This window comes from Nesoenas mayeri (assembly GCF_963082525.1).
Source record: "Nesoenas mayeri genome assembly, chromosome: 2".
Taxonomy (NCBI): Eukaryota; Metazoa; Chordata; class Aves; order Columbiformes; family Columbidae; genus Nesoenas; species Nesoenas mayeri.
The window spans coordinates 13,400,907-13,411,575 of NC_137543.1; the positions used below are offsets into that span (position 1 = coordinate 13,400,907).

The 10,669-nt window shown below is 45.8% G+C and overlaps 1 protein-coding gene across 1 annotated transcript; it reads right to left on the minus strand.

The window, feature by feature from the left end:
- Window positions 1–60: 60 nt before the first annotated feature.
- RNF139 (ring finger protein 139) lies at window positions 61–7,365 on the minus strand. The gene is made up of 2 exons (XM_080339747.1): window positions 7,056–7,365; window positions 61–2,037 (listed from the first exon to the last, which is right to left on the minus strand). Exons 1-2 carry the CDS (start codon window positions 7,234–7,236, stop codon window positions 227–229), a joined length of 1,992 nt encoding a protein of 663 aa, XP_080195873.1. The 5' UTR covers window positions 7,237–7,365; the 3' UTR covers window positions 61–226.
- Window positions 7,366–10,669: the final 3,304 nt, after the last annotated feature.

Here is a 10,669-nt window from a genome sequence, read left to right on the forward strand (position 1 = left end):
TTTATTCCATGTACAATAATGTACATAATTTTAAGGTGGTCATGAAAGAGACCAGCGAACATTAGAGGTATATTTACAGTAGCACACACCACAGTAAACAACCACCATTCACAGACTGGACACTGAGATACTGCTGTTGTGCTTAAGTACAATAACTACAAAGTGATACTTTTATTCTGTTGAAGTCTATCTTAAACAAATACCTCGCGGCTTAGTAAAGGACATCTTAATCGCCAAGAGAATTAGAGTCAGCATTAAGAGTCTCATTCAAGTGCTGTGCCACACAGTCATCGTCTTCCTCATCACTATCGGAACTGTCATTATCTTCATTTAATTCATTTTCAGCAGCAGCAGCTCCTTCTGCAACTTGTACAGGATTTTCATTTGGTGCCACAAACCCATTGTTGTTAGAGACGTTGGCATTTTCCTTGTCCTCAATATACACTTTCTGATGGCACATGGGGCAAGTGTCCTGAATGTACAGCCACTTGCGAAGACAAAGTGCATGAAAATAATGGTTACATGGAGTGATGCGAGCAGAGGTGGTGAACTCATGGTAGCAGATGGCACAGACATCATCTATTTCATGTAACCGACTTCCTTTTACCTCTGGAAGCGAGTTTATTTTCTTAACAGCAGTCCGGCGATTTATAAAAGTCTTCCAGCCATTCTTTGCTTGCAAGTAGATGTTGAAGTATGCGTGCAGACACATCATGCAAGCGCGAATCTTACTTCCCGACTCAAAAACCATTGTGTAGGCTCCGTTGCCAAACATGATGACTCCAAATATAAACTCAATAATATTGCCAGTTGAACGAACATAATAGACATAATCATCAAGTTTTTCCCATAGCACATTATAGTAGCCATCAATCATAAACAATATATAAACAGTGATAGAAACTATTACCTTTAGGCAAAGCTCTACACAGAATGCTGTAACCGCAAAAAGCCACGTGTTTAGTGCATAGTGGTGCCAGAGGATGTAACTGAGCAGAACTGGCAGGATGAAAAGGCAAGCGGAAACAAACAGTACAGGGAAGTGTCTGCGAAATGATGACACATGGGAGGCACTGAGAGACATCAGCACGGGGTCTGTCATTCCATGGATAAAATGCAGAACTGCCGTTAACAAAAGGCACATGTTTCGACTCAGGCGAACTAATCGTTCTTCTGGTTTCAGTCCACTTAAACCAGTCTGCAAAGCCAGAATGAAAAACAAGACAGGTGCTACAAAACCAAGCCTTTTGTCATCCTCATCAGTCGATCCAATGAAGGCCAAGATCCCGAGTCCCAAATAATGCGCTATTGAGGAAATGACGGCACTCATGCCCAACACGGTTAGAGTTGAGTCACACCCGCTTATGATCAGACTGCAGATCAGTTCCCAGCAGTTATCCCATGATATCAGGAAGAATTTTTCTTCTGTATTCGTTTCAGCCATCTTCACAACATATGTTAACACCACAGCCTGTGCTGTGAGTCTTGTTAGCCAGAAGACACGCAGGACAGCTGGAAACCGAATCCTTTTCCATGTATCTTCCATCAATAGCTGTAATCCATAAATGCGATACATGTGCCTCACCAGCAGGTAGACGTATCGCATCGAATAATAGAACCATTTAATTTTCTGAACTAGAATGACTGTGGTATTTAGTGTCAGAACTAGGCCTGAAATAAAAACTAGCGTCTGCCGGACATTTAAAGGTAATTCAACAACCAAGCCAATGACAGGTATCAGTATATCCAAGATGATGAGTTGCGAGTATACGGACTGCACGTTCAGCAGTGTAACATATCCGATTCCAAAGGTGAGCTGAAGGATGGAAAGTACCATCCATAGCGAAGGTCCTTTGTGAGGGAAGATCTGAATTCCGAATGCAGCTGTGTAGTAGGCACTGTAGAAGTTTATGTGCAAAGCAGCATAGTAATTCACCAACACTGAAGTCACAGCCAGCAGGAATGCCGAGGCGATCATGTAAAACTTGAAAAGTGCTCGCTGTTGTAAGACCAGAACAACACTGGATACAAAGACACCTAAAAACAGATGGAAATCATTTAGTTCTCAGCAGAAATTCAGCAACTGATTTTAACCTGTTAACTCTGGAGTGACATTTCATGTATCGCTTCCCAATTAGTCACTTGTAACTTTACCAAGGGTGCCCTTTTCAGAAAACAGGCAAGAGGATGATATGATCTCTGCTTTTAATACATCTGTGTGCTGCAGCTGCGATGCAAAGCCACCGCCAGCATTCAGTCACAATTACTGTTAAGTTCATCTGCAGTTTCAGACTAGAGCAGTAACAACTCCCAGCCTTAGTCTTGAAATTTAAGGGTAGACAAGTTCTAAAAGCAGAAGAGAATTGCCAGATATAGCATCACCTTTATATGCAAAGAAAGTTCTACTCATTCATTATTAAGTACCCTCATTCACTTGACCACAGCATTCAACTACAGATGTCCAAGCTGGAACACTAAAGATAAGTCACCAAAAGAGTTTAGCTAAACCCTTTAATGGGAAAAAACCTCAACAATTGCTGTAGTTTACTGGGGGGAGGGCACTCTTCTTTCAACTCCCTTCAGTTTGCCTTCATTTCTGATAAGGCATCCTGAAACAAAAGCCTCATGGAAAAGACCTTCTGCAATATAAAGCTTTTGTACACAGAACCCAAAGCCGCACCAATCGCCTCTTTGCCAATGCCAGTGCAAACTTGCATCTTACTTGCTAGAACTCAGATTTAGATCTTGACATTCCTGTTTGCTGACCTTCCCCTCATACTGACTGTGAACACATCCTGACCACGACTGGGAAGTCTGCACCTTCCTATGAGAAATCCTGTCACAGCATCTGCAGTACTTTGGTATCTTATGACCTTGCAGTCAAGTCCTTCTGTAGTGCAACTTTTGAACTGCATCACTATGTAGTCAATAGGTAGTGGCTCTGCCCTAACAGACATTAAATTAAACTGCATTTATCACTAGATTCACTTCCTTAAACATTCTTTTCCTTCAAGAAACACATTGCCTTTGTTTTGGGCTTCTCAATCAGATTCCAGTCAATGCAACTGCTTTCTCATCCAAACCAGCTTGGAGAGATTTCAATCTCTACAACTTATATTTGATTATAAGTTGCTTTCAATCTCCTTACTAAAACTAATGAAATCCAAGTAATCCTCTTTCTGCTCAAGGACAGCATCTGTCTTTTCTGACGACTGTATTTTAGATTGTTCCAAATCCTCCATAATCAAATGTTTGAAAATAAAAAAAACATATCATATATATATATATATATATATTTTTTTTTTTTTTAAGCCATGGTATCTTGATCATGGAATATTTTTTTTTCTAAGAACCAGTATTTGATTCCACCAGTAGTGTTACCAGTTGCCTGTATCAAAAAAAAACCCAAACACCACCACCCACCCTGAACTGAATAGATGGGAGAGGGTCAACATGATTCAACAGCAAAAGACAGACTACAAAAAAGTTCTTAATGCTCCTTATCAGTCTTGTTTGCCAGCAGCACTGGCTGATATAAAACCACTCTCCTCAACTAATCATTAACCTCGTAACCTTGTGAAGTTGACCGAGGAAAAGCTTCAATCCGTTTTCAGAAAGTGCCTTGTATCATAGTTCAGTTCTTGCATGAAAAGCAGCATATTCATTACATACAGCACTTATTTTTAAATAAGCCGGACAATTTTATTGCTTTTCATGCATACATACCACCATGAACACTACAGGAAAAGTAACACTGCTGACAAGGTTGTACCCTTGGCCTTCCCTCAGAAGTCACGGAAAAGGCTCACATGCCTGTAACAGCTCGTTATTTACATAATTCTGATCATTTATGCCGAAGGAGACACATTTTGAACTAAGCAGGCTGCTCTGAAACACACCTGCTAACAGAACTTATTTTTCTTCCTGACAGTTGCAGTCACAGGCCTGTGTTTGGACACTACAGGTCACCCTAAAACACCGGTGTTCCACATGCAAGACATCCCTAAAAACTGTTTTTTAGTCCTGGACTAGAGTGAGCCCACAGAAAAGCCAGGCCTAGTGGTTCCTCTAAAGGGGGACTAACAAGAGAGAAAGCATTTCTGTCAGCACTTGTGTGGAAAAGTCAAAAACCCCCCAAAGGAACCTCAAAGACTACAGGAGGTTTCTCAAGTGTCGGGAGGGGAGGTGAGCGCTCCTCTCCTCTTTCCCATCGCCACTTGTGTCATCCTGCAAAGTGTTCACCAAACAGCAAATCTTTTCTCATTTTCCCTCTGCAGTTCCTTCTTTGAGAAGATGCATCTCCTGTTTATACTTCTTCTCATCTTTACTGTTCCTGCCTGTGCCACCAAACAGCAAATCTTTTCCCATCTTCCCTCTGCAACTTTGAGAAGATGCGTCTCCTATTTCTGTTTATACTTCTTCTCATCTTTACTGTTCCTCCCTGTGCCACCCCATCACCAACTGTCTACAGTATGGCCTCTCAACACAGCATTTAATCAAACCACAAACATTTACTTTTAAAATAATTTGTGTCTCTTATTTTCCTTTAACTCCTGCAATTTGTCAGTACAGTAGCACACTACCTCGGATTAAACTTCCAGTCAGTTGCAGAGTTCAATTACACATAAATATTTTAATCATGTGGAACTGACAAATGATTTTTTGCCCCTAGTCCCAGCTGTTCTGTTTGCTTCCACATCTTTCTACAGCCTATAGTATCTATAGTAACCCTCTCCAAAATCAGTGTCCTCGCTGAGGATGGGCTGCAGTCTGAAGTTACAATCTCACACTCCTGGGGCTGGTGGTTCTGCTGGAAATGAGAGACTTAAAAAAAAAATCACATGCAATGGTATGAAAGGTAAATAAACATTGTGCTGGAGACAAAGCAAGGTTAATAAAAAAAGAAAAACTGCGCTCCAGTCATAGAACTTGGTTCTGTGCTGTAACTCTATGTACTTGTATAGAAAATACGTGATGGAATAATCCACCTGAGGAATCCTGCATTAAAACTTCTTAAAAATAAATCATCAGATATCTACTGGTGTTCTTGAAGAGCTGTGCTCACGGAATACTTCAGAGTTGTTCAACAGCACCCCTGAAAGCCACCAAATCTCTCCAGAGCAACAATCTTTGTATCTAGAATGTAAAATGCATGTTTATCCTACGCTAAATAATATTGTGCTGCAGGAAAAATTTGGATCAGTCTTTCAAAGCCTGAAAATGGTAACTAAAAGGGCAACTTCCTCACTATTTAAATACAGAATGATCCAAAACTGAGTATTTTTGGTTTATCTGAACAACAGCAAAACCCCAACCCTGTAATCCTTAAATTCAGATGAGGAAAAAATAGATGCAAAAGCACTCTGTTGTCTGAACCACAGGGAAGATCTTTAACATTAAGTGGTTACATTTTAATTTTTCTTTAATTTTGGAAAGGCAAGAACCACAGACCCCTCGATTCAAAGTGCAAGATAAGTCTCTTGGCATAATCTGTTCCCAAAGCTCTTTTGTAGGAGGCAGAGATTACCCACTTCTTCTCCCAAACCCCTCTAGGAAAGTGATCACATAAACACAATCCTGGAAAGCGCCTTAATCTGTTAATCCCAATATCACACACTTAGAGATCACCAAATAACACACCCACCGAAGGGCGAGTGGGATGTACGTGGGATTAATTTCAAGGCACTTCTACAGCCCCTGGCTCATCCGACAAAGGACTCCTAAAGTTACGCTGGTAAGGCACTTCAATGCAATGTTTTTAAAAAGGAATTTTCAGTGGGAAACAGTGATTCCAGAATACGGGGAGCGGGAGGAGGCACCTCTTCTCCGTCCCAGAGGTACGGCTGCAAGGCCAGGCCAAGGCTGCAAGTCAGGATCGCCTCACTGCTCACACCAGCAGTGACATCAACCGGCACCCTTTACCGAAGCAGGAGCCACCCAAGCCAAGTGCCTGCTTTGTCACTTTCTCTCTTTGCTCTCCTCTCACCCCCGGCTCGCTATGGGTTACCCTTGGTTCTCCTGCGCTCCTCAACTTCTGCAATGCCGTCACCACTGCACCTCTCACTGCGCACCCTTGCTCTTCACCGCTCTTCCCAACAGCCATACCACCTACTTCCTTCCGATTTTTTTTCTGCTATAACCATCAAACAAAACACGCCACCAACACGTCACAGGCCTGCAAGAAACTCTAGCTGCATTTTGGATTTTTCTTTCCTTCCCGCCTCAGGATCCGCAGCTCCACGATGCGGCATCGCCAGCACGGCAGTCAGCACAACAGGGCTCCAACCCAGCTGGAACCCACGCTTACAAATAATACTGAAAATAGTATCACCTAGTTACACCAGCCATTCTCAGCCTTCATCCCAGGGAAGAAAAAAAAGCCTAAAAATAACGAACGGCAAGTTTCAAGAGACTTCTCTTCCATTTGGGAACCACATTTCCTGCATATCTGAACTGCTCTTCCTAAAATAAGGATTTGGCAGCGTGTTTCGGGAAGACATTACGCTATCCATAACGCTTTCAAAGCCATAATAATCTATACCCGCGGAGTCACGTTTTCCGCCGCGGCGCAGGCCACGGCCCCGAGCCCCCGCGCACATGGCGAGCGGCCCCGCCACGCCCGGGGCTCCGCTCCGCCGCGTCCCTGCGCCTCCGGGGCTGACACCGCCGCGGGGGCAGCGGCGGGAGGCAGAGGGGCCGGCCCGGCCCGTCCCTCCCGGATGGGCGCTGGGAGCCGGGGATGGAAAGCACACGGCACTGGGGTGCAGGCGCTGGGGTGGGGGGGGATGACCGACCCCGGGCAGAGACTCGGAGCGGAGGGAAGGGGCGAGAGACAGGGCAGGAGAGCGGCAGGCGCGGCAGCAGCCGGCGCGGCGCTGGGGGACAGAAGCGGCGCCCTGCGCTGCCCGCGGCTCTAACAAGGCCAGCGGGGGCAGAGGCGGCGAGGACGGGCCCGGAGCGCGGCCCGGCTGGGCTGCCGACCCCCCGGCACCCCAAGGCCGGAGCTGCGCGGCGGGCGGGGAAGGGCGGCGGGGTGGGAGGGGAAGGTGTCTCACCCAGCAGCCGCAGCAGCACGCCCAGGAGCGCGGCGCTCAGGGAGCCCCCGGGCAGCGGGGCCGAGTTGAAGATGGCGTCGATGAGGAACAGGCTGGGCACCCGCAGCGCGACCTCCAGCCCGGCCCGCAGCCGCGGGCCCAGCCGCAGCCACGGGAGCTGCGGAGGGCCCGGGACCGCCATTCCCCGCGCGGAGGCCGGCAGCCCCCCTCTCCCGCCTCTTAAGGAGCGGCGGGGGCGGGCGCGGCGGGGCTGAGGGAAGGCGGCCGGTGGGCTCGCTACCGCCCCGCGCCCCCCGCCCGGGCGCCCGCCCACGCCGCCGCCTCCATGTTCCTGCGCGCTCCAGCCGGGCTGCGGGGGCGGGGCCGGGGGGCGGGGCCATGCGGGCGGTGCAGCGCGCGGCCCCGCCCCCGGCCCGCACGCGGAAGGAGGCGGCCGGCGCGCGCCGCTTCCCGCCCAGCCCTCGGGCGGCTGAAGGGACTCGCACGCGCTGCCTGAGGGGGCCGGTCCGTCCGTGAGGCCCCGGGAGCGGCTCGTCCCCTGCGCGGCCCCGGCGGAGGAGCCGGGCCGGTGCCGGGCCCCTGCACACCGGGGGAGGCTGCACGGCGGGGGGCAGCGGGCTGCGGGAGCAGGAGGCGGTCCGAGTGGCATTTCCGAGCCGGAGCGGGGTGCGCCCTGCGGTGCCCCCGGGAGGCTTCCCCCTTCCCCACCTGGCGCGGCCGCAGCAGGAAGGCGAAGCGAAGCGCCTGTTCTATGACGTAAAACATAACATGGGGCCAGCCCTCATGTTCCTGAAGCCGCTGCTGCATCGCAGAGTCCTTTTCAATGAATAAACCTCGTGTTTGCTGCGCGGGCCTGACTGACGGGCTGTTCCCGCCCGACTGACCCGCCTGCTGGTCCCCGGCCCCCGCGCCGGTGCTGCCCGGCCACACAGCGAGCCCGGAGAGCTAACGAGCTTTTAATTAAGGGAGGGTCATGCAGAATTTCTGTTCCTTCGTGTGTGACGCGAAAGCCCTGTCTTGTTCAATGTGTAGCCATCGAGTGGGATCATATGGAAAAAAAGGCATTTTCCTTGGAAATCGGTTCCTTACTTATACATCTCCACAGAAGCCACAGACACAGGGGATATTAGAAACCTCGCGCTGACTCAATTTTAAAATACATAGAATGCAAATGTATAATCAATGTTAGTCCATCTGAAACAGAGGCATTTCCCGCTCCATCGCTTGTGCACTGAAAAGCCAGTTTCAGGCCACAGCTGAAATAGTTTTGGTGCCTGTTGGCCTTTGCTGTGCTGCGATTCCCACTCCAGCCTCCAGCTCCACCTGCCCACACAGCCCGGCCATGGGCCCGACGGGCTCCTGGATTAAGCCCTCGGAAGCCTTTCTATTATTTTGAAAGGATTTTGGACCGGGCAATGACAGCATTGCAGAGGAGCTTTCCTAAGCAATGCCCTGTGCTAACAAAGCCAGAAATGCTGCCAGATTGCTAAAGGATTGTGTTTCAAAATCCATGGACGTGGACAAAGTGCATGTTTTAATCACATGCTGAAAGGCGTAACTCTGGCCCAGTAAGTATCCGCAAGCCAAATAATAGAGGTTAGGGTTTAAAATGTGAGACGTGTTTATTTCACCTAGATTTGAAGATGGCTGAATCACCATGATTCAGACTTGCCTGAATAATTTTTACTCCTCGACTAAGTATAAGGCTGCTGAATATAAATAAAAATTATTTGATTAGAAATTAAAATCAATGTAAGTCAACCAGGTCTGGGTACTTAATAGTTCTCAATAATCCACGTGAAAATATTTATTTATATGAGGTGTAACTTCAATAAATCCACAAGCTAAAACACCATTTGAGGAAATGGAATTTCATGCCCTCTCAAGGCCTTTCCAGCTTCATTTAATATGCTCATACAAGAGTCTTAAATCTGTATTTGCAATACAGGCTTCAGGATCGGAGGCAATGCTGTAGTACATATTTATGTCTCTTTAAGGACATGTGGATTAAATAGAATCCATTAAATAAATTTTAAGGTTTAATATGTGTATTTACAGGCATATTTTACAGCTGTTATTTAGGCACGTAAGTACAGTCATGGATATCTACAAATTATTTTGTGCATAAACAGTTCCAGGCTGCAAACATTCCAGAAATCCTAGTGTGTTAGTCAAGCATACCAGATCAAATTCAAACATTTTTTACGCATGTTCTTCAGAAAACTTGTTGTGATGTTTAAGACTTCTACTTTTCATTTAAGTTCAATTAAAAAAAAATCTAAACGTGATTATCATGCATACAATACGTAAGAAGATGACGCTCACTGGATATATTTAATTTTGCAATTTGCAATACATAGTTTCAGATGCGGAATAATTAACTAATTCAACTTTGTTACACAAGCATGATTCTACTGAATTCAGTTCGGTTATACGTACAAATTCAGGAAAATTTATCATGTTATTTCTAGGGCTAAATACAGTCTCAACTTATTTGTAAATTTGGGGGTTAAATCCTATTCTAAGCAAATTCATATTAATAGTCCCATTAAAACAAGTTCTCTTAGTTGGGAACTTCTTGTTCATAAACTAACATACAAATTAAGTGGAAAGCTCCTTTATTTGTCTAGATAGATTAATTGTTAAGGGCAAACAGTCCTGAACTCCCAAGTGAAGTTTGCTCCGCATGTGGTTGTGGCAGAGCGTACCTGACGTGGTGAACGTGCCAGGTGTCTGACCCACACCCCATGACACAGCTGCACAAGAGAACACACCCAAGGAGCTGTTTCATAATAAATAAAAACTTACCACCGGAAAATACTTTCCAAATAGTTTAATACACCTCCCGTCTCAGTCTGTGAGTCAGAAAGTCATAGATCCATTTATTTCAATAACAAATATAAGTCACTGGAATTCTTTGATGTTTTGTTCAACGTGGGTCAGAAGGTTTGAGATTTACTCTCAGTCATGTAAAAACGAAACAAAAGGAACTGCATAAATTCAAATTATCAAGTGCAGTGTCTGGTGATTTCTGTGAACCACAGCTGTGTAAGTAGCGTGCGCTGAAATACCCAGACACAAAGCAACCTTTATTATCTTACAGAATAGCAGAACTGCATTCTCTCTATGCCAGTCTGCAGAGGCTGTGTGTAGGGTCTGTGCCCATATAGGATGGCCACATCTAAAATTACTTTTTGGCAAAACAACCTTTGAGTTTTTAAAGCTCCTCCTTTAGTTTAAGTGCTCTCCTGAGCCCCTCAAGGCAAAGGCTTTATTGGATTCATGCCAGTGCTTACATCAGCCATTGTGAAATCACATGGTCTTGTAAAAATCACATTTTTATAAGTAAAAAGAATAAAAATGCAGATTTTTTTTCTAACTTCAAGATCCTGAAGTGCTTTAAATATACACGGTATCTTTGCCTTGAAATACCGCAAGTACATTTAGCCTGATACAATAACAATACATTTTTTTTAAGAATGAAAAAGAGTTGGCCGCTAAGAAAAACACTGCAAAATATGCACATCAAAAATTCATTTTAGTTTGCAACGAATGTAGCAATCTATTAACTATTTCCAAATTTCATTTCTCCTTCTCAGATTCCTTTTACAGTG